The sequence below is a fragment of the Mytilus edulis genome, chromosome 12 (assembly GCF_963676685.1).
Source record: "Mytilus edulis chromosome 12, xbMytEdul2.2, whole genome shotgun sequence".
In the NCBI taxonomy this organism is placed as follows: Eukaryota; Metazoa; Mollusca; class Bivalvia; order Mytilida; family Mytilidae; genus Mytilus; species Mytilus edulis.
This window is the reverse complement of record NC_092355.1, coordinates 27,349,901-27,375,899: the sequence shown is the minus strand read 5'-3', so window position 1 is coordinate 27,375,899 and position 25,999 is coordinate 27,349,901. Positions and strand designations below refer to the sequence as shown.

The 25,999-nt window shown below is 32.0% G+C and overlaps 1 protein-coding gene across 1 annotated transcript; it reads right to left on the bottom strand.

Moving 5' to 3' along the window:
- Nucleotides 1-337: 337 nt before the first annotated feature.
- LOC139498185 (fibrinogen C domain-containing protein 1-A-like) lies at nt 338-19,508 on the bottom strand. The gene is made up of 9 exons (XM_071286534.1): nt 19,005-19,508; nt 11,602-11,670; nt 9,733-9,804; nt 9,046-9,123; nt 7,533-7,592; nt 6,830-6,978; nt 5,280-5,376; nt 1,939-2,103; nt 338-1,054 (listed from the first exon to the last, which is right to left on the bottom strand). The coding sequence occupies exons 1-9, from the start codon at nt 19,396-19,398 to the stop codon at nt 840-842; spliced, it is 1,299 nt and encodes a 432-aa protein (XP_071142635.1). The 5' UTR covers nt 19,399-19,508; the 3' UTR covers nt 338-839.
- Between the last annotated feature and the right edge of the window lie 6,491 nt (nt 19,509-25,999).

Here is a 25,999-nt window from a genome sequence, read left to right as displayed (position 1 = left end):
AAGTCATCAGAAAATAAAACACCACAGAAAAATTTCAGTTGATAATTCATGTTTCATGCTACTAAGGGAAGTTAAAAACGAAATCAATACTGGTTTTAATAAACCAAAAAAATCAATAGTCTTCAACTTGTTTATTGTGGGTATGAAAATAGATGATTTGACGTATTTCATGTACTATAACTCATCTATCTGGCTATTTAAAACATGATTAATTTGTCTTACTTAATAAAAAAAATCATTGGCAAATGCGCCTTCCTCTTTACCTTTTTGTAATAATATGATTGTATAGTCGTCAATCCTTTTTGATCACCCGAGATCAAATTAAGTTTTTGAAGGGTTTGCTTTGCTCAGTCTTTGTTTCATATGTCTTTATGTGCAATGTTGTTTTTCTTTTGATATTTGTCATTTTAGCTAAGGCGTTGTCAGTTTATTTTCGACTTTTGAGTTTGAATGTCCCTTTGCTAGCTATATAACCAGGTTCAACCAACCGTTTTCTCTTCAAATGTCCTGTTTTAAGTCAGGAATATAGCAGTTGTTATCAAATAATTTGTGTCTATGTATGATGGCTTTTGTTTTTGATGCTGCCTTTATTTTGTATTGTTTGCCTCTTATTTTGATAAATAATCAAACCAGAAGGCAATTTCAAATTGTTAACAAACATTCTGTTATAAATTCATAATATAAATAGGAAATATTATTTATCTTACAATCAATTAGATATCTTCCATTAGAACATCCTTAATGCCATTAATATTCTAGTCTTTTAACAATAAAACATTCAATCGAAAGAGAAATAGTTCTAAAGGCAGCTTTTACTTGCTTAACATTGCATTCAGCTACTATAGTTTTCGTATCATCATTACTGATGATTTAGCTGCGTTGCTGCTAATGCCATACCAAAACATGTTTGTGTTAAATTTCCTATTGAGAGCACTGTAGCTACAGCTTTTATGCCACCATGGGCCACGAGAGGCAACACAATTACCACTATCTTTATCATTATCCTGGTCAGTCGATGAGAACTTCATTCCATTATGATAATTCATTTGATCACCTATATATCAATAATAAATTAATCATTTACTACAAATGACAACTGATTTTAAGTAAGTTAACTAGAGGCTCTAAAGAGCCTGTGTCGCTCACCTTGGTCTTGTGCATATTAAATAATGGACACGTATAAATTCATGACATAATTGTGTTTTGGTGATAGTGATGTGTTTGTAGATCTTACTTTACTGAACATTCTTGTTGTTCGGGCCAGGTGAGCTAAAAATGAAATGAATATAACATGCAATGTGTAAATTATCGTTACCTTTTCTAATAATCTTCTCTCTATTGTATATATCATCCTTGAATCAAATGAAAACGATGTGAACAGAGTGACCAAATAAAAGAAGAATCAGAATATTGTTTGCGCTATGAATGTTTAATACAGTTATTTATTTAGACAATACCTACGACTCACATCGATCGTGATAAGAAATATGTAACTGAATTAGTTTTTTTTTCAGCAAATAAAATTGAGAATGGAAATCGGGAATATGTCAAAAAGACAACAACCCGACCAAAGAGCAAATAACGGCCGAAAGCAACCAATGGGTTTTCATCGCAGTGAGAAAATCCCGTATACGGCTGGCTCCTAAATTTGTACTAGTTCAGTGAAAATGGATGTCATACTAAACTCCAAAACATATAAACGTACTAAAATTTAAAAAAAAAAGACCATCAAGACTGATAAAAGCCATGTGCGTTGCAAAAACCTTTCCGAATCGTATCTATATAGTCTTTTAAATTAGGCATATGAAGCAACTAATTAAACTTTAAGTCTTCAATAGCTATATGTATTATTGCCTGGATGTGTCAAAACGACGGCACATAATATTTTGATCAACAGTTTGTAAAGTTAGGTATTTAAATAAGGTCATCATTATTTACCTGCATTTCCACTATAATCACCTACAGTCAATTTGTACTTAGATACTGCATCTCCAACAACAAACGTTTTATACACAGCATACCTTTTTGTATTGTAAAGGTCCGTCAGATCTATTCTCAGTTCATATTTACCCCTGGATGTCAGGCTGTGGATGTGTTTGTTTCCTTTTAAAACATATGATACAATAGCTTTACACATATTACATAAGAAATAATATATTGGAACTTTGACTAATTGTAATTTTACTACTGGTTGGTCCTTTGTGCGATAGCGAGAGGTAAAATTTCAGCCTAAAGGGCGAACCTAGTAATAAAATCAATATGAATTCAACCCACCTGAATTATTTCTATTCTTAAAGGACATAAACTTAAATTATTTGGTATCAAACCCCTGTATTTGAAGGGACATGTGTGTGTTGTTTCCATACTGATCATACTATTACTTGGTATTTATCAAAGGTACCAGGATTATAATTGAGTACGCCAGACGCGCGTTTCGTCTACATAAGACTCATCAGTGACGCTCAGATCAAAATATTTATAAAGCCAAACAAGAACAAAGTTAAAGAGCATTATATATTAATATAGACGTAAGTGACGAAGACAATTGTATTAATATATTAATAATAAATGACATTCGTAAACAATATATAAAAACATACTGAGACAGATATCGATTAATGCAAAAGTCTATCTTACTTTTGTTTAAAAAGAAATGGACATGATACAATTTGAAATTATTTCTATCGTTTGTTTATGTTTTCATATGTTTTGACGACTTTCATTTTCCAATTCGTGCATTTTTCCATTAAATACTTACATTCTTACGACGTCATTTGCACCTTTTGACGGGAGATGATCAATAAAAAAAATATTTCACCATATTTTGACTATATATTTATTATGTCTGTTTAGTTCACGAATCGTTGTAGATATAACGGAATTGTTGAGACTGTCGTACACAGCGAGAGGTTTTGCGCTATAAAACCAGGTTCAATCCACCATTTTCTACATTTGAAAATGCCCATACCAAGTCAGAAATATGACAGTTGTTGTCCATTCGTTTTTTATGTGTTTTGTCATTTGATTTTGCCATGTTATTAAGGACTTTCCTATTAAATTTTTCTTGGAGTTCAGTATTTTTGTGATTTTACTTTTTACAACGAGGGAATAGAATAGAAACAGCTTCAACAAATCATGACGTTGCATATCAGCTCACACATGAATGCATTCGAAATTTACCACCGATGTGTACTAAAAGCGTCTGAGGCACTTCATTTTAGAAAACAAAATAAAACATGTCTAAAATTAAGGATTACGTACTTATCAAATGCTGGTAAATTAACGCCAACTTTCATGATAGCTAAGTATATAACAATATATAATAGTGTATACATGGCATGATATTCATTCATACTCTTTGCATCGTAACTAAAGACATTTATTTTAAAACCAGTTGTTGGCATGACACGGGTTATTTTCTTCTCATATACGATATGATGGTATGATACTACACCCCTCACGTGAAGGAATGTTTATTTTCTTTGTTTATTTCTTCTGACATCAAACTCGGACTTCACTTGAACTGAATTTTAATGTGCGTATTGTTATGCGTTTACTTTTCTGCATTGGCTAGAGGTATAGGGGAGGGTTCAGATCTTATAAACATAATTAACCCCGCCACAATTTTGCGCCTGTCTCCTCTGTTTCTTGTGTACAATTTGGAGTTTAGTATGGCGTTCATTATCACTGAACTAGTATATAAATTTGTTTAGGGGCCAGCTAACGGAAGCATCCGGGTGCGGGAATTTCTCGCTACATTGAAGACCTGGTGGTGACCTTCTGCTGTTGTCTGCTCTATGGTCGGGTTGTTGTCTCTTTGACACATTCCAAATTTCCATTCTCAATTTTATTATAAAGCTATTTTTATCTGGCATATTGTTTTCATTTCGTTCGTTTGAAATTCAGTACATTTTATATTTACAATTTTCTGGATTAATTTTTTTATTCGCGTCTCGTCCTTTTTTCTAACAACGTTCATCGAAAGGTATCAAGACAATGTTGATAAATATTCCGTAGCAAGTTCACAAATTATACATGATGGTCTAGGTGTATAGATTCTGTGTACTCACGTTGTTTATCATCTTAATAACGTGTTATATTGTTCTTTTATTTGTCTTTGTTCTATTATTAATATTACTTGTACTGTTTGGTCTGTTTTCAGTTATACCCATGTGACTCGCTTGATACTCATACATCCCGTCAATGTATTTGTCTCATCTTCTTTATTTGCTGTTGTGTTTTGTACGTGTGACTTTTTGTGTTTCTTTGATACATTACGTGACTCTGTACTTCTTAACATCTTTATGTTTTTATTCTATTAAAAGGCCAATTATCCTAATGTTCTATTATGAATTTGAAAATACTTTGAACTACAAATTCATGTTATGTCAATGTGTTGATTGTAATACCTTTCATTTGTATTGGTGTGCCTTGTACGTGCTACTTTTTGTGTTTCTTTTGGTATATATGACGTAGTTTTGTACTTTTAACATCCCACCATATATGTTATTGTCCTAATAAAATGTCAATATGTTATATATTGTGTTTTATTATAATAATGAAATACTTTGAAATACAAATTAAAGTAATTTATATCTCTTTCAAAGTTACGTCACATTCCACGGAGCCTCGCCATGCAGTCATTTGAGTTGATTTTAAAAACTCATATAAGTAGTAATGCATGTGGTTGTTTAATTCTATATTCCACTCTTTTTGTACTTCTTTATTATATATTTGTTTGTTTTATTCTGATTGAGATTGATGGCTGTATCCCTATTTTTACAATTTTACCTATCTGTAATGTCAGTTTTGTTCACGTATCGTTATAAATAAAATGGAACTTATAACGAATGTCATACAATTGAATAGTTAACCGCCATAAAACCAGGTTCAATCCATCATTTCTAAATTTGAGAATGCTTGTACCAAGTAAGGAATATCACAGTTATTGTCCATTCGTTAGACGGTTTTATCATTTGATTTTGCCATTTGATAAGGGACTTTCTGTTTTAAAATTTGTTTGGCGTGCAGTATATTTGTTATTTTATTACAATGGCATTAGTTGTGTCGACAAGTTAAAGTCAAAGTATATAATGCTATCAATTAGAGAATTATGTTTTGTGGAAAAACAATTGTAGATCTTAACATTGTTTTAACTCCCGGCGAAAAAGAAAACAATAGCTTATTTGGGAACATTTCAGTGTTTTCAAGTAAAGCTGTGAAAGTAGTACATTCTGATCATGTACATGTTGTATCAATATTTCATTTTATGTACGTACCTAGCCAGTATTCACCATCAACATTTCCAAATCCATTTTCGTAATCTACCCAATTTCTTTGAAAGTTTACAGATCCATCAAATCTTCTCTGAATAATCTGGATTTTTTTTTACAAAAACAGTAGTTTATTTGAACGAATCAATCTTGCATTAGTTCAGATGTATCATTTGAATATTCTTTGTGCCCATTCGATATTTACCTTGTGATCAGTGATTTGTTTTGGAGGATTTATTTTTTTAAATGTTAAAAAAAATAGTTTAAACATATACATTTCACTTTCAATTAACTTATCCTATTTGAATTGGCAGCAATTCATTGCAACTTATATAAAATAAGTATAAACATGTTTTAAGTGAGTGATAATATATTTGTATCGGTATCTAACAAATGCATCATGTTCATAAGAAAAAAATAAATGATTGATTGATTGGCTGAGTGTTTCTCGTCAAATAAAACAAATAACACTATTTCTTGGCCGTATGTATGAGTTGAAGTCATAGGAGTACCTAGAGAGAACCAAAGACTTTCCGTAGGAAAATTGACGATACAAAAAATTAAAAAAGGAAAGCTCTGAACATAAAGTTTGAAATTGCACGTAAATAAACAATTCAAGAGCAATTATATGATATCAATTACTGAAATTAAAAATTTCCTGAATATTCACATTGTAAGAGAGGCGGAAGATACTAATAGTTTCAACATATTTTATTTGCTTAATATGCAAAAGGGATGAGACACTTATATACTAATGGGGTAGTCAAACAAGTCAGACAGATGTTGTCTTTAAATGTATCATATCTTTAGTAAAAAATATAGCAGTTTTAAATGTTTGATTAATGGTCTACTGTTTAGTCCGCATCGCCCAACTTTTATGTGCACCCTTTATTATATCCCTGACTAATATCACACCCCTTTATCACACGCCTTAATCTCGTTTATGACATTAGTGAATCCGACTAAATTTAAATGAAGTCCATGTTTTAATTTATGCAAGCTTTTCCAGAAATATTTTTTCTCAATGTGTTCTTTTCTTTTTTTTTTCTCTCAAGTAGTGATATTGTATAATAACTAGCGATATATGCTAGAACTTTAATGCATATCGGGAACCAGTGTTATTTCTACACAAGTGTAAAGGCCACAGTGTGCAGCTATAAATAACAAAATTGAAAACTTCGCCTAAATGAACGGTTAATTATCTTATTGACAATATCACATATTTTTAAAATGTGAATGTTAAATAGAGGTATATACTGATTGATTAAATCTTGTTATTGAGAGCAAATGATAAACTAACATAGCAATGTTACTCGATAACATAGATAATAAGTCGCTGTTTATAACTAATATGGTCATCCGAGGATCCAAATAAAACATCCACAACAGTATAAAATTAGGAAATGACATTGAAGTTCTTATTTATGCATATTTCTTATTATTTTTGGACCACAGTACTTTGAAAGTATTTTTTTACTCTTTTTATCGACTAGATAGAATATCTATCAAAACAATAATTTGTACAGACTTTTTATAATCATTAGTCTAAAACTCACAGTCCAACCTCCACCATCTGTAGTCATATCGCAATAAGCTTTGACCTCAGACTCGTCGCGATATATCGTGTATACACCAGATAAAATACCAGAAAATAATTTTTGCAGCTCAGAACAATCCTTTGCGGATTTTGCACAGACTCCTGAAGCTGTAAAATATTTGTTTGTATGTCAAAGTCTATAATTACCATACCTTTGTTTTATTTTTAAAAGAGTCGAAATACCAATAACTCAAATTACAAGAACATGCCTGTACCAAGTAAGGAATATGACAGTTGTCATCCATTCGTATGATGTGTTTGATTTTTTTAATTTTGCCATTTTATATGGGTCTTTCCGTTTTGAATTTCCTGGAAGCTCAGTATTTTTGTGATTTTACTTTTATCATTTACTTATTATTTTATGATCTGTTTTATTTTCCAAAGATGAAGATAAATTTCTCGTTGTGTAATTAGTGATATGATTACGTGAAATGAAATGAGCAGCCATTTGATTTTCTTATTTGTCAATGTATACGGAGTTGCGACAATTACCTTTTGCCTGACGTCTTTCAAATGCTCGTTTATTACTGGATTATAATAACTTTAATTCATACCAAGCGATATGTAATTTTCAAAACAACTCAGATACATAATAATAGTGTGTGTGGGGATAGACTGAGAAAACTGAATTTGTCTATGCATTCAAAACTTCTAAAACTTACATTTTACGTCCATTGTCAACATTCTCAGTAGTCTGGTAACTATCTTTTCTCCTCTTGATTCTGAATAATATAAATATTCTACATTTTTCTGAATCACTATAAAGCTTATTTACCACTAAACGTGAATTTTGGAAACATGAATGTTTACCATGTTGTCCTCAAGGGGAAAAACAAAGGATTAAGATAAGCGGTCTTTGCCAACTTAATATTCAGATAGATTTAAACACCACTATCTAAAGCTTTTATTAACAGCAGCACTAAATGTATCGCTTTCAAATCAGATGAACATTTTAAAATACTCACCGTTTTATTTGACTTTTTCTTAAACTAATATCAAAGTCCGGATAGTTTCTCATAAACGTTATTGCATTGCTGAATTGATCTGACAGTTAGTTTTCGAGATAAGTTTGAATGTACCTTTAGTTTCGCCTCTATGTTTTTATCAAATTAACAGTATATCTAACCATTGAGCTGTATTTTTCTTTTGTAAATCATATTCGGACTCATTTAAATTGCCTATTAAGGACATTAAACGTGCAAATTTATTTCATAATAATTAATTTTTAAAACTATAATTACCAAAATTACATTTTTATTCAACTGAATTCTTACATTGCACAACAGTATTACAATAGTCACTTTAAAGGAAGACTTAAAATTTATTGAAAGGTCAAACTTTTAATAATCTACATTAAAATAGTAAAGGGAAAATTACAAAATACTAGCGTTACTATCCTGTGACAAATTTGATGAAACATTTTGTTCGTTGAGCAAACAAATTGTCTTTTTGGCAAATGAAGCTGCAAAATATAAAAATACTTGTCATTAAATATTCATCTTTTAGGATGCATATTGTATTGTATTTTCCTATCTATTCCATGTTTCATATTATAAAAATTGTAACGTATATGTTCGTAGTTTTGTTATGCCTTGATTTGCCCACAAAAGACACAAATGTTAGTACAAAGGGAAGTAATACAAGAAAAGAAAGGAAAATGCGAATCAGTTGGATACTTTATTTTATGCAAACACTACTCTCAGTTATCAGTTCATATATGGTTATACACTTGATTAGTTAACAAAGGTTAATTTAAGTAGTGTTTGCACCATATCTTTGTCTAACGCTCCGTGTAACGTTTGACGCGCAACGACTTTTATCGAGAAATTTTACTACACCATTATTGTTTTGTCTAACTAATTACATTAAAATCGTGTATGTGTTGCCCTTGCACATAGAACCGCTCTAAACAACACAAAGTTATTTTACCTCATGCAAATCATATATAAATAAGAAATTGTTTGCAGTTTATTTTCCATTGCAGAATTTGATAAATCAAAAAGGCGATTATTAATTTAGTATCAAAATGTTGGGTTTTTCCTTCTTTATTTAACGCACAGATTATTGAAAATGAAAACTGTTTTTTTTTTTTTTTTATATAACCAAAGTTTCGCACTTTAGTTTTATCTGAGATTTCAATTTACTAACTTATACAGTATACAGAAATGACAATACCTTTTAGTTTGAGAATATTCTTGATTCCATCAATCACCTGTTCATTCAAGTCGACAATGTCATTGAATAGCTCCACATCTTCAAAGAAAAAGAAAAAAAAAAAACCGTTAAACGTGTAGTCTGGCAACAATTTATCGGGTAGCGATATTAAGGTGGTACATAACACTACAGGGCGACAATTCTCTGAAATCACGTATCATTGTTAACGATATAATGAGCTTCTCAATAATCAAATAGATATCAAAGGTACCAGGATTATAATTTTGTACGCCAGACATGCGTTTTGTCTTCATAAGACTCATCAGTGACGCTCATATCAATATTTTTAATGCCAAACAAGTACAAAGTTGAAGAGCATTGAGGATCCAAAATTCCCAAAAATGTGTCAAATACGGCTACGGTAATCTATGCCTGGGATAGCTGTTAGTGTTGGCAAACTGCTATAAATCCAATGATTTTTCCCGATAACGTGTGTGGTTCAAGTTTATTTTGGAAATTTTAATATTTTTGTCAAAAGGTCAAAGTAAATATCTTATCAAAATATCTTTGAAAATCAAACTAGCAATTACTAGGGGTGTTTGGTACCATTTTTATTTGATAAAAATTTCTGTTCTCCACTTTTCAAAACGTTGGAAATATCTTTCTTCTCAAAAACATATTTCAAGGGGTCATTAATTTTTTACTTACTATTTAGAATATTCTGTGTGTCCCTTTTCAGTTCTTTTGAACTAATGACCTCATTGTCAGGCAAACATTTTTCTAAAATGACAAATTCCACATATAGCATTTGAAGAATAGTTATCTTTGAAAATTATTGATGATAATTTAAAAGATCAGTTAAATTAGTCTTTAAACAAGAAAACAAAACAATACCAACGGTGCATGTTTAAGCAGGTTGGCCATTATGAGAAACCGGTTTCACAGATGACGATGGATATAGATTAGTAGTCTTCAGCATAATCCCGTTCTTTGTCCACTTAAGCTTATTGTTAATACCCCATTTAAATTCAACACCAATTTTGTAACACAACTTGTAAAGCAGGATCTGTTTACCCTTCCATAGCACCTGCTTATGAGAGCATTCCGGATGTTAATGGGGTTCTATTGCTTAGTCATTGGTTTTTAGGTCGTTTCTTTGTCGATTTCCGGTTTTTGTTTGGCAATGGCATTTTCGGTATGTCATAGACTTATGAGTTTAAATATTCTGTTGGTTTATTTTGCCATTCTGCTTTGTTTCAATGTCATTGCCAATATTGTTGAACACAAATATATGTTATAATCTTTTGTGTGTTTCTAATAGGATTGCTGATAATCAATTTATTATAGATTCGTGATTTGAATGAATTTTGGTTGATTGTTTAGACACTGATTCACACATAATGTGGGCATTATAATATTCGTAAGTGTTACATGTGTAAGTTTACACTCTGATTGAAACAAAGCCAATTAGAGTAATATTGTGATAAAGCTTAAACGTTTCGGTACATCTTTTACTTTAGTTGATAAAATTAAAACAACAAGACCTAGTAATTGCGCCATTATACTAGATCGTGTGTTTTTCTTCCTACATGAATGCATCTGTATGTTCATTAAAATTATATAATTACAGAGATTATATCGAGGATAATAAGAAAGCGTCTAAAATGAGTAAGAATCGCTAAATTATGACCAGACAATTCATTTTTTTTCATTTTTTGACTTTTTCAGTTTTGTTTAACTTCGGAGTATGATATTTAAAAATTCACAAATTGAGTAAAAACAATGTATTAAATAAAACTGGAAATCAATATCAATTTTAGAAAACTTGCGTTACTCCTTCTCGCTATATGTCATGATGTTAGTTAGAATTTTTTCTTATTTGATGTTGTGATCAGTTTTTTCTTCTTCGTTGATTTATTTTCTAATTCAACCTTACATTTATGATTTGAATGCATATTGTGAATTATACCTTACCTTATTAAAAGTAATATAATTAAACAAATGAAAGCGCAGAAATTCAAACAGATAGAAGTTTAAAAAACGAAAGTATAATACATGTACATTGTATGACTTGTAAAATAAGTTTAAATAAAGTTCTTCTGCAGAGTTGTAAGTACCGATTATCATGCTGTTGCATATTGATAGTGTAAAATATCAGAGGTGAGTCATTATATGAAGCTTTTTTCTATTGAGTGCAGCACACGAGACCGAAAAGCCTTCATATTGGGTCGCAGAATTGATATTTTATAATATCAATGTACAAATAACCAGATAATCGATTAATCGGACAGTATTTGCGTCTTTTGAGAGTGTTTTCTTTGTTTCACCAGCAAACTTGAAGAAGACTTGATGAGTTTGGGTCAAGTGAATCAACGTCGGTTCAAAGATTATGACGTCACTGATATGTTCGGGTCAAAATTATTAAGACCGAGTCAACGTAATTGTCGTAACAAGGCCTTGATGTATTTGTAAGAGTTATGCAGAATGATACAGACAGTTGGATGACCGATGAATAAACAGTATGTCTATTCGTCATTTCCATTCTCAATTTCATAAAACAAATTTAGAAAAACTTACCTTGTAACTCATACATGATATCTTCCACCTTGAGATCTTTGTCAAATGATTTCTGAGCATCATTTACGTCTATTAAAAGAAAACAATAAAATACAAATAAGGTGTCTTTCTCGGGAACTGTTATTCCTTGTTTATTCAAGTTCATAAATTGTATGCATGAAGATGTGATTTGATAGATATGTTGATACTATATTTGTAAAATTGCTATTTACATTTCATAGATAGATTTTGCGAAACCTTATCACAACTAAAGGAAGGAAAAACTTGCAAAGTTTTTAGATTTTAGATTCAGAAAACTTGGCTACGTCCTGTCGCCCATTATCCAGATTTTCTCTCATACGTCGCAGTACGTGAGCTTGAAATAAATGATATTAACGAACCCCTAAAAGGTTGACTTCATATCTTGATCTTTTCGCCATATTGGGGACTTTAAAATACAAATTATGGCAAAAAGGTTAATTTCAAGTGTCGAATTGTCAAATTCTCATTTCTCAACAGTAACATATCGTCTTATCCATCGTATATATGCTGAAATTTATACGTTACGCTCCTATTTGTTCATGCTTAACAAAGCCATACGTCTGGATATAATCATACACCAACAACAAAAAACTGTCAATGGATATTAATATCACTACATATCTAAAATAACTGCAGATGGATGTTATCTATGGAAGAGCATATCCGCCATAGCTATATACAATTCCGGATTTGTAACATTTAATCTTTTAATTTGTAGCATGCAATTTTTTAATTTGTAAAATGCAGTTTCTTAATTTGTAACATTTTTTTCCATCCGTTACAAGTATTTCTGCATTTCTTGATTTGTGAAATGTAACCTCTTAATTTGTGAATGCACTTTCTTAATTTGTTAACGTATTTTCGTCATTCGTGACATGAATTTCTATATTTCTAAATTTGTGAAATATAATTTCTTTGTTCGAGTCACGTTTTAGGAGATCGCGTCATTATGTCACCCGATCGACAATGTCGGGTGACATATTGCTATTCCTACGTTTCTTTTTATTATTTTTCTTTCACCTTTTTTCTCCGAAGCTCTTTTTTTGGGAGTTAAGTGGACCAATTCTTTTGAATGGTTATCATAATGAGGTCCACCATCGAAAGTTATGTGGGACATTCTTGGAATTTTTAAAATGACCACCGTTACCATGGAAACAGAACAAATATTAAAAATAGGAAAGTCTTCCAAACTTAATCAAACTTTACATAAATGTTCATTAACATATGTAGATGTGGCATTTGATTTTATAATTTCCGAAATGGTTGCCATTCCCAAGGAAATCAGAAACAAAGTTTTAACATTGAACTCTATGGGAAAACTCTTAAAGTGGCATTTATTCTTTTAACATTTAAGGTCAAATTCATTGATTCTTTTATGGCATGATCCCAATCATGTGCCAATGTCTGTTGCCATGGAAACATCACAAATTCAATAACAAATGTCTAAAATTTCAAACGGCTTCAATTTTAATTAAACTTGATATAAATGTTAACTGGTATGTATACATGACGCTCCTGACTTTGGAATTGCGAAAATGGCTGTCGTTGCCATGGAAACAGCAAAAATTTGAAAATTTTTAATACATTATTCAAATGTTCTCAAAATTTAAAGAAAAATGTATGGCCATGTATATATTTTCAAATTTACTGTTTAAATTTTTGAAATGGCTGCCGCTAAGTGGAAATAGGGGGGAGGCTGACATCCGTTATTGCTGGCAATGTCATATCTAGTTATAATTGTTACCGCTGCCAGCAAATGAAAAGTTATGTTTTTAAATAAAAACTACAAGTTTTAAATCAACAAAGTACAAATCAAGAAGTTTGACAAGTCTAGAATGAAATAGTTTCGTGATATTCAACACTAGGTCGCTATGAAGCCATGTCAACTCGTACCTTCGCAGCTCGTATCCAATATTTACCAACTCTTACCAAATATTTACCAACTCTTACCAAATATTTATCAGCTCTTACCAAATATTTACCAACTGGTACTCAGTATATTATAATTTATATCCATTAAATTTGTTATATTCTTTTGTATGATATAAAATTATACACATACAATAAAGTACAACTGCATTGATTGGTAACCTGATGCAATTTGGTTTCAAATTAGAAATGTTTAAAATTAACCTTTGTCTTAAACAATCAGCTCTATATTCCGGACACTGTTTATAAGACGAATCAGTGAACCGAGCATACCAGCTCTATGTCAACAAAAATTGACCCGACCCGAAAAAGGGTCTTAGTCTAGTGATACCCCAAAAAAGACAAAACAATGACAGGGGGTTCCCCTAATTAATCGAACGCAAATGCTCCACCAACTTCTTGCAGATAGGGGGTTAGTGCAATTGGACTTTCTTAAAAGAAATCGACCGGTAATAGTTATCAAAAATACCAGGATTATAATTTAGTACGCCATACGCGCGTTTCGTCTACACAAGACTCATCAGTGACGCTCATATCGAAATATTTATAAAGCCAAACAAGTACAAAGTTGAAGAGCATTGAGGATTCAAAATTCCAAAAAGTTGTGCCAAATACGGCTAAGGTAATCTATGCCCGGAATAAGAAATTCCTTAGTTTTTCGAAAAATTCAAAGTTTTGTAATCAGGTAATTTATAAAAATTACCACATTATTGATATTCATGTCAACACTGAAACGTTGACTACTGGGCGTGTGATACCATCGGGGTCAAAACGTCCACCAGCAGTTGCATCGACCCAGTGGTTTAAATAGTTATCAAAAATACCAGGATTATGATTTAGTACTCCAGACGCGCGTTTTGTCTACACAATACTCATCAGTGACGCTCATATCGAAATATTTATATTTATTAAATAAAATTGTAAATAATGAATAAAAAATGAACATTGATGAGTTTAGTTTCTTATATGTTTGAGGGCTAAAGCAAGCACATGAATTAAACATAGTTCACACGTTTTACATCTACAGTTATTTAAATACTATAACCGACTCAAGCCATTATCAAAATTGAAAGATCATACATTTTTCCCCATCTTAGTTTTTACGAAGTAAAACAACTCAATTCTAATCTTATTTTTGTAAGTTCGAGCCTATTGTCCACTTATCAAGCGCAAATCCAGTCATTTGTAAAAGAGTGTTCCAACACTTTCAGGTCAAATAGAAATGTATGTCACAAAGTATTAGTAGTCAAACAAATAGTTCAGCTTTGTAAGAACATGTCTATAAGTGTATTTAATTATATGAAGGGGGGTAGGCACAAAAAATCCCTTTAATCATGACGGCCATTTTTAATTTTCAAAACGACGTCTATCCAGGTAAAATGATATCAAATATATGTCTTACTTTTTTCTGAAGACGAATGATTAACTGAGATATATCTGATATGAAAACAAGATATATATAAATGTATATTATAAAGTTAAAACTACAATGCGTAAATTGAGTATGCTAAGTACGATTTGGCTAGCGTATGAGTTGACATGGCTCCATAGCGACCTCGTGTGGAATATCGCGAAACTATTTTATACTAGACTTGTCTTACTTCTTGATTTTTATTCTGCAATTTGGTGTCCTACTATACAGATACAGCCCAACATATATCGCTATGCTGTATCTGTATACTATCACTTCAAGTCTAAACCTCCTGATTGCACTTGTACTAGTTCCCAATTCACATATAATCCCGCTGGCCACGTTATTATCGGTGACCTCAACATTGTTAATAACACTTCTCTACGAAATGTGTTATCGCAAGGTCCGACATATCGTGAGCCTAAATCCATCAGTTGGAAATACAACTTTAAAATTTTAATGGATTCAGTCGAGGATTATGCCAGGCAATGGGCTTAGCGCGAGAAGGAAGACATCGACACTCTTTCCGAATAGATTAAGGCAGTGAGGTCGTTGATACAAATCAGAATTAAGAACCCGAATGGGTCCATCAATGCCCATGCTACGCTAATCTTCAAAGACCCAAATGTTGAAAAACACCTATCCGACCTCCATAACAAACATGTTGTTGTCCCCGCAGATAAAGCCCCAAAAAACATCGTTTTAGGTGTGTAAAAGTCATTACGTTAACTGCTTGATAAACGAATAAGGTATTGGCAATTCACTTGGAAACTCAACATATACCCTCACGACACTTACCAAAGAGGAAATCCTGGATAATCATAGGTCTGTTCTGTGTTCCTTTGGAATTTCAACCAAAGATGAAGAACTGGGTCTTCCATCACTGTATTGGATACCTAAACTACATAAGTGTCCTTACAAACAAAGGTATATTGGTGGGTCTTCCAAGTGCTCCGAAAACCTCTTTCTAAATTATAAACATCAATTTTATCAACAATCAAAGACGGGCTTCAAAGTTATTGTGAAACTGCCTATTCTAGAGGTGGCGTGAATCAGATGTGGATACTTAAAAATTCCAAAGATCTTTTAGAGTACATACAATCTAACTCTCTTTCATCTTGTAACAGTATTAAAACGTTTGACTTTTCTACTTTTTACACAAGTATTCCACATTCCAAACTAATAGACAAATTGAAAGAGTTGGTATTGCTTTGCTTCATAAAAAAGAATGGCCAACGTAGATACAAGTATCTTGTCTTAGGGAGGGATAAATCCTACTTTGTAAAGGATCACTCTGATTCAAACAAACAATTCTCTGAAACTGATATTATCAAGATGCTTGACATCATATTTGTAACGTTCGGAGGACGTGTTTTTCAACAGACTGTCGGCATTCCAATGGGAACAAACTGTGCCCCTCTACTTGCCGACTTATTTCTCTATTATTATGTGGCTGACTTCATGCAGGAACTTCTAAGGAAGAAAGATAAGAAATAAGCAATATTCTTTAACTCTACTTTCCGCTATATAGCTGATGTTCTTTCACTACATAATTCAAAATTTGGTGACTATGTGGAACGCATCTATCCCATTGAACTAGAGATAAAGGATAATACAGATACAGTTAAGTCATCTTCGCTAGCCAAGGGTTACGATCCACTCCCGCTCTCTTCACCCTTGGCAGATTGAGCCAACATTTGTGATATCAATGTCGCGCCATCTATCGGAAGATTAAAGTCACGCCTATTCCGAATACATTTTTCTTGACCAATGGTAGCACTTGAACTCTTCAATTTGGAGGTAAAAACACGGTAGTGTCTAGATTCTACTCACTTGGTAAAGCCGGAAACGAAAATATACGTCAACATCCATGGATTTGTGCATGAAACATACACAGGAACTTCTATTTGTTGATTAAAAACATTCAAGTTGTCACTAAATATAGTCGTATGTTTAGTGATGTAAAGACTTGTTGCACAATAAACACGTGGCAATTGTTTACAAACACTTTCTACATTTACACGTGATCATGTTATAGGCGCTTTTTGATTGGATGCAGCGAGTTTCTACTGCAACCAATAAAAATCCTTACCTTGTGTCTCAAAAATATTATCTCAATCCGCCAAGGGTGAAGAGAGCGGGAGTGGATCGTAACCCTTGGCTAGCGAAGATGCAGTTAAGTCGGCTTCATATCTTGACCAACATCTAGAAATTGACAATGAGGGTCGGTTGAAAACAAAACTTTACGACAAAAGAGATGATTTCAGCTTTCCAATTGTGAATTTTCGATTTCTAAGTAGAAACATTCCAGCAGCACCTGCATACCGGGTATATATCTCCCAATTCATACGATATTCCCGTGCTTGCATTTCCTATCATGATGTTCTTGATAGAGGGCTGCTGCTCACAAGGAAGCTATTAAACCAAGAGTTCTAAATGGTGAAGTTGAAATGATCCATTCGTAAATTTTACGGACGCCATCACGAGTTGGTTGACAGTTATGGAATAACCGTTTCACAAATGATATCGGATATGTTCCTTACGTCGTAACTACAATCCCCTTCCCTTTCATGAATGTGACCTTCCGAATTAGACTATTTACCGGATTTGTTATCACATAAGCAACACGACGGGTGCCACATGTGGAGCAGAATCTGCTTACCCTCCGGAGCTTCTGAAATCATCCCTAGTTTTTGGTGGGGTTCGTGTTGTTTATTCTTTAGTTTTCTATGTTGTGTCGTGTGTACTATTGTTTGTCTGTTTGTCTTTTTCATTTTTAGCCATGGCGTTGTCAGTTTGTTTTAGATTTTTGAGTTGACTGTCCCTTTGGTATCTTTCATCCTTCTTTTATACATAAGGCTCCGCCCACTGCCAGACTGAGTATTGTATGAACCTGCGTGATCTCATAATGTGTATTGCAGTCGCATTCCGATGAGGAATTGTTTGACCTAATGCGAACTAACGATTACGTTTATATGTTCTGTTTGTTTTCAAACTTTTCTTTAGAACAATAAGAATCACACAATTACCCATGTCAATTTCAGCATGCATGTTTAGTTAATGTCAAGTCTGATGCTTAGGACAACTCGCACACTTTTGTTTTAAATTGGACAATGTTTTGTTGTTTGTTTTTTACTGTTGAAATAAGTTGTTAAGTTAAAACAGGTAATTATTCACCTTCAGCGATGTATTATTGATGACCATTCGAGATTATTTTTTTGCGAACCCGTCTTCAGGCAAATGTGTATTTATAACATTACAACGCCGGTCTAAAGGGATTTCAAATCGAAAATAAATGCAAAAAATTAGAATTTTTGTGTCTTTCAAAACACAAACAGTATACAGAATTAATTGCGGGATAAAGACAATTATAACTGTTTAGTGTCTTTAAATATCAGCTGTATTTTGATCGGATCGAAACATGAATAATAGCTCGCTTGCGCTCGCATTACACCTGTTTCTTAGCCTCGTACAAATACAGCTGATATTTAAAGACACTTAACAGTTATTGTCTATGTAACTTCTTGATTTGCAACATGTTGATTTGTAACTTGTAGTTTTTTCTTTAGAAACGAAACTTTTTATTGGCTGGCAGTGGAAACAATGACACTGATGCAATCTCATAAACACGTGATGTTAACAAAGTAATAACATTTCCCAAATAAAGAAATGTAGAAATTCATGTTACGAATGACGAAAATAAGTTAACATATTGTTGAATTGCATTTACACTTAAGGAATTTACTTTTGAAAAATCAAGAAATGTAGAAATGCATGTAACGGATGTAAAAAATGCATGTTACAAATCAAGAATTTACATTTTACAAATTAAGAAATTGCATTTCACCAATAAAGTATTGTATAATGATGGAGGATTTTCCCTTCCATAGTTATCAACCCTATTGATAGTCTGACTTGATTAATATTACAAGAGTGGCTTTTGTCGAAGTAACAGTATTATATTTCTATGAATAAACCTTTAGTTTTAAATGATTTTTGCCATTTATTCAAGATTAAGCCTATACAAGAATTTTAAAATTACCTTCATTCCTAAAAGAATTTAACAGTTTCACTTGTCCTTGCTCCTTCAAAATGTCATTTATTCCCTGCATGGTCATATTTCTGATAAAGTTTATGGTCGAGTTTTCGTCAAATGATGTTTTAAAAAAATCCTGAATTTGTTCTTGCACAGCATTTTGAATCGTTTCCCTCATAAGAGTTCTGATGTAAACTTTAATTTTCCTGTTTATGGTATTCGTATCAAGCATTGCAACCAGAGGTGCTCCTTTGTCGTTTATCAGAGGTATAGATAATGGATCTTCATTCCCTAAATCTGTAGTGTCTGATACTGATGCTGTTACATATATATCACCAGTCCAGACCAAACAGAAAACAACTAATATAACCATTGCATTTAATTTCCTATAGCACGTCATTTTCCAAGTGATTTTCAAAAAATATTTCCTCTATATCCTACTCTTATGCTACAACCAATAGTTATATAGAATAAGAACTCTCTTCACTTTGTAAATCTTACAAAAATGAAATTCAGAAACAGTTGAAGTATTTAAACTTAATGTTTTATAGTTTAAACAAAATCAAAAACAGTTGCAGTCGATATAATGAATATGTCTTAAAATGATAAACATGATAAACAAGTAGGAAAAACCTCGTGTAAATCTTTATCTCTTTTCATACAGATAAACAAATTAAAGCAATATGTCTTGGAGAAAATAAAATTGATTAAAATTTGTTGAAATATGTACTATTTCTGTCTTTCAAAATAAATCGCAGTGAAAAGCCTTATCTCAAAGCCATGATTGCTTTGCCTAATTTCAATCGTATAGAAAACGGAAGGTTTAAATGTACTTTTCGTTGGATCGTAAATATTCCTCAGTAAAAGATTACCTTAGCTATTTTGGCAAAACTTCGTATTTTATTATGTCTTATCAATTTTTTAGATTCGACCGTTACTGATGAGTGTTTTCTAGACGAAAAGCGCATCTGGCGCAAAACACTAAATTTAAATCCAGGTATCTATGATGAGTTTATTTGTATATGCAGAATTGGAATAATTTTAACAATACATACACTTTTACATGATTGGTAAGACACTGTTCGGGTCTCAGAGATGTCATTTCATGTGTTGCATTATCTTATTTGTTATTTGTAGACAATTAAAAAACTGCACAATATACCGTTTGACCAGTTACCTTTGATACTATATTATGAGCGATTAGTGACCAATTTTGTCTTTAAAATACTTGTACTCTTGTCGAGTAAGTGTATAACTAGTTACTCGACAAGATTAAGTGTATAACTAGTTAATCTTTTTTAACTTGTTTGTACAAATACATTTTTTTGTAAGACGAAAATGGTTTCAAAAAGTTGCCTACAAGTCTTGCTACTATTTTTGCGCTAAAAAAAATTTGGAAGACGCGTCGTTTCAAATAGTTTTACTTTTTGAAGCTGAAATAATATGAATGCAGTTTCTAGGTGAAAAGTAGAATAATAGGACTTTTTACTTATTTATATTACAAAAGGGGAAAACTAATGGTGAATAATAAATATAAACTCAAATGTGGCGTATGCGTTAAAAAGGACAGAATGATAATGGCATAAAAACTCGGTTATTGTACAGTTTGTCAAATAATTAAATCGACATTTAGTTTTTATACGGAGACTTTCAACAACCATTCTTCAAAGGATGCCATTTTTTTAGACATTATAAAAGATTCACAACGTGCCTGGATTGAGCTATTTTAAGACCATGCGACATGTATTTATTAGGTTTGTGGGGTCTCATAAATCCAGTTGTTAAACGTGATAAGTTGAATCACGAATAGAAGCAATGCTAACTTTATAACAACCATATAGGACTATACAAATAGGTTTCTTTCTTTTTTATTTGAATATTTCTGAGAGTGAATCAATATCACATTGTTTCCTGTAATAAGACTTATATTTATAAATTGTTATTTTGATGGAGATTTGTCTCAGTGGCACTCACACCACATCTTCCTATATCTATTATATTGTAGAAATAACATGTGCACAAATCGTTTTTTGCTTTCTTTTAATGGTATGCAGATTAGACATTAAACGTCTCCCAAACAGCATCAGAACTATTTTTCCATCACTTTAACCGTATATGACCACTGACAACTAACTCTGTAAAACACTGCTATCTTTGACTTGTATCGCACTTTTTTTTTTCTACAATGCTAAACGATCCGATCCGACTGAGGAACCAATATACCTAATGATCTCATACACAAAGCAAAAAAGGAGTTTTTTTATATCTGTATTATTAAGGTGGTACCTAACACTACATGGAGATAACTCTGTAAAATCAGCTAAACGTTTTAATAATGTTGTGTTGTAAAAGGAATATTAAGCTTCTCAATTTTCAAAATAAGTGATTTTTCAAACTGCTATATAACCAGTGTAATTTTTCTGACAAAACAGTTGGTTCAAACTTTTTGAAACTTTTATATTTTTGTTAAAGGGTCAAAGTTATTACTTTAACAAAATTTTATAAAAATTAAACGAGCCAAATTAATTTCAGTAAAAGTGTTGGGTACCACCTAAATTTGTTATCTGCTAAAGAAAACAATTCCTATACAAATACGATTTGTAGAAAAAGGGGAGTGTCATTACTTGCTTCAAAAATACATCGTCTGCAATCATATTCAAATGCTGAAAGTTCAAACATGATCTCTGTTTCTGACGGTGAAAAGTCTTAATTGAAATTGGTGTGGTCATCATTTGCTGAATTAGATGAAAATGACCTGATAAATCCAGACCCTCAGGACACACTAATCTAGTTAGATAGTCAAACTCAAAAAGATTTGACAATACATCCTACACTAATTGCAGATTAAGTTGAGGTTCAGATTTATTCAAAAATCAAGAAAGGGCATCTGCTTATTGACATTTGTATACCAAATATATGACCGTAAGACAGCAACAAAAACTGTACGAGATATAACCATTCTAGATTAGGTCAAAAGATCTACCGTCATTACTTTACTCATACATTCAAAATTTAGGCATGTAAAGCACTTTAAAACGTTGGAAGCATTATGGCCAAATGAAACCTCCAAAAAGTAACTAAAATAATCTCAAGTTAATTTTCCACACGGAATACCAAGTTACTTAATCCTTTCTCAACTTTTACTAGAAAAACTTTTGGAAAAATAAGTGGCAGTTTAAGTCTGTACCTTAATACTCAATAACAACCAAACTGTGTAAAATCGATAAAAAAAAATGTTTCTTAAATATTTAATGATGTTTTTACGTGTAAATCTGTTTATTATGACGTTCATTAAGTTTTATCTGACACATTTGATATTTTCCAGATACTGCAAACATTATATATTTTGTTTACTATTTTATATATCTATCATCGAATCGTATTTCAACTGCTCGAATTATACGTACTAAAACATAGATATTACGATTTGTTTAAGATTGAAAAACGTTTGAAAAGTTTTTCATACAGTGCATTACCGCAAATTGACTGAACTTCTTACGACTGATAATAATGAACTTAAAGTCAAGGTTAACAATCAATGCATATCTATGAAAAATAAAATACTCTTCTAAAAAGCTTATCGTAGATGGTACTCTTTTTAAAAGTATCGTAGAGGATTTTTTGCGTAAATATGCCTGAAGTTATGATCATCTTGTATGCAAGGAAATTCTACCAAAGCACAGACGTTTGAATTGGTGTGTTTAAAACGCAAAGACAGAATTAAATTATAACAGATAAATAAAGAAATTGTATCAACGCTATCTGCTGTTAATTGTAGCAACTTGTATAGATACGTAAATATTTGTTAAGCATAATAATTTGCTGTTTTGCCGCCTCCAAAAAATATGTTTACTGACTTACAGAGCTCAATAGTCTAGTTGTTTTACCTCGTATGTTGTTTGGTTCATTTATCCGGATATTGATGTATTATTAACGTTCTTCTATCTCATTGTGCTGCCTCTACGTTATATTTTATTTCATGCATGTTGCAACTTCAATTAAGTGTTCTGCACCAAAATGAAACTAATTTTGCATTAAATATATTTTCAAAATGAATTTATAGGACTATAAAACAAACTTTTGTTTTAGCTTTAAATTCCGCTTTTATGTTTTATATGTAGTTGGATTATTTCTATTTTTGTAACATCATAACTGACGTTTTGGCTGAGTATGTCTTGTGAGTATTCCAACACAGGTTGCTGAGGAATCTCCTGTTGAGACAACTAGCGCCACAATGGTTATGCCACCATGCCCCATACGGTCTCGCACAATCAGCTCCACTATCTAAATCGTTGTCCTGGTCTATCGTAGAAAACTTTATTCCGTTATGGATATCCATACTATCACCTATATCAAGGATAAACATGCTACGAATTACTCATCAATTCTGATATACCGATACTATAGTCATACTGTCACCTATATTAAGAGTAAACATACTACAAATTACTTATTAATTCTGATATAGCCATACTATCATCTCTATCAAGGATAACCATACTATGAGTCAATTATCAATTTAGATATAGCCATACTATAGCCATATTATTACCTATATCAATGATAAACCTACTACGAATCACTTATCAATAGTGGTATACCCATACTATAGCCATACTGTTACCTATATCAAGGACAAACATACTACGAATCACTTATTAATACTGATATAGCCATACTATACCAAACTAATACCTACATCAAGAATAAACATTCTAGGAATTACTTATCAATTCTTATGTAGCCATACTATAGCCATACTATAACGTATATCAGGAATAAACATACTACGAATCAATTATCGATTAAGACATAGCCATACTATAGCCATACTATCACCTATATCAAAGATAAACATAGTATGAATTAAAATGTCAATTGTTCTTGAACAATTGAGAGGTCTTTCCTTTTCGAAATGTACAGTACATGTTCCAATAGGCGTAGAATGCATTGAAAAACTATCAAACACACACAAAACCGTTAAAAAATGACAAAAACAACAAATTCGATAATTTGGACATGACCTTGACGTTTGACCTTGTAACCTTTATGAAGGTCATTGGTCCACAATGTCATTGTAAAAGACCCCATGGGTCTAGGACTTTTCGTTAAAGAGTTAAAGCTCATTTCATCGTTTCAGAAAATGTTAACGGGGGTTATGCCCCTTAAGAATATGTCAAATCCTTTCGGTCAAAATGTAAAAAAAATTTGCCTCAGTCACCTAAACATTTTTCACTGTTTACTATTTCTGTAAGATTAACCGTTTTTGAGATATCGACTGAAAAGTTGAAAGATCAAAGGTCAAAGTCAACCTTCAAAACATTTAAAACACACTAAAAATACTTAAAATAAGGTCAAAAACACATAATTCGCTATCTGGTACATGATCTTGACCTTTGACTTTGTGACCTTTGTCAAGGTCATTAGTCCCCAATGTCATTGCTGAAGACCCCATGAATTATTTTTTTTCTTCCGCCAACTTTTTTTTCTTTCGCAGTTTTTTTGTTTCACAAGAAGTCGCTTAGACATATGGTATATGATATCGAACAGTTATTATGCTTTTGTAACTGACACCACGTAACCAAAATCTTTTCAATGTAAGAGTTATCTCCCCGAACACTGTTTTTCTTGTGATCGCTTAATATTCGCAACCGCATAAGAAACCGACAAATTTATTTTACCAAATTGCTCGTTATATCCTCAGGATGATTTGATTTATTTTGACCGAAGCTATCCGGAGACTCCATATGAGAGTTATTTCCCCTTTTGTGTTTGATATAAGTGAAATGTACTTTCAACTGGAAAACCATAAGCGATAAAGGTCTAGGGTCTTTTGATTTGAGGTCCTTGGTCCAAAAAATGAAAATGAGGTCAAGGTCAAGGGTCAAGGTCATGTTCAAAATTTTGATTTTGGCTTGTGATCTCTTATATTCAGAAATCTTATAAGATATCGACAAAATATTTTCACACAATTGTTAGCTATTGTCGTAAAACGTAAATATTAGTTGAAAGAGTATGTAGACATTTGAGGTGAATTTTCCCCCCTTTTATATCTAATATAAGTTGTATGGTAATATAATTCATTAACAGTATAAGGTAGAGGCCTAGAGTCGTTTGATTTGAGGTCCTTGGCTGATGACCTTGGAATTGAGCTCAAGGTCATAGGTAAATTTAACGTTCTATATTTTGACCTTTGATTTTACCTCATATGTATTCATAATAAAGCCATGGGGCTTTTTGCATTAGGTTGCAAGCAATGTGATCTAGAAAAAGCCAACCGGAAGTGACAATTTGTAAACCGGAAGTAGCTATATTTTGTACTAAATTAATGTAAAAGTATATAGAACCATATATTTTTGGAATTAGTGTCAAGTAAACTATCAAAAAATACCGGAAGTAACATCTTTTAAACCGGAAGTAAAGAATGATCTCCCTTATTTATATCTTTTTGTATAGAAACCATATATTTTTGGAATCAGAGTTCAATAAGCTGTCATTTGACGCTAAAATTGACATTGAAAACTAAATTTGAATATTTTCATATAAAAAAATATCTTTACTGGTGGAAAGACCATCAATGGTTCTTTGAACAATTGGTTTTTAATTGTGTTATTTATTGTTTCTCGTTTATTTTTATATAGATAAGAACGTTGGTTTTCCCGTTTGAATGGTTTTACACTAGTCAATTTTTGGTACCCTTTATAGCTTTGGGTGTGAGCCAAGACTCCGCGTTGATGACCGTCCCTTAACCTATAATATTCTACTTTAAAAAATTGTGACTTGGATAGAGGTTTGCCCCAATGATACTCGTACCACATCTTCCTATATCTATTTGAGAGCATTTTATAACCTGCATTTCCACTATAATACCCAAAAGTCAGTTTATACTTCGACGCTGCATCTCCAACTACAAACGTTTTATACACAGCAGCTTCTTTTTATTGGACAGGTCCGTCAGATCTAATCTCAGTACATAAAGTACATATTTACCACTAGATGTC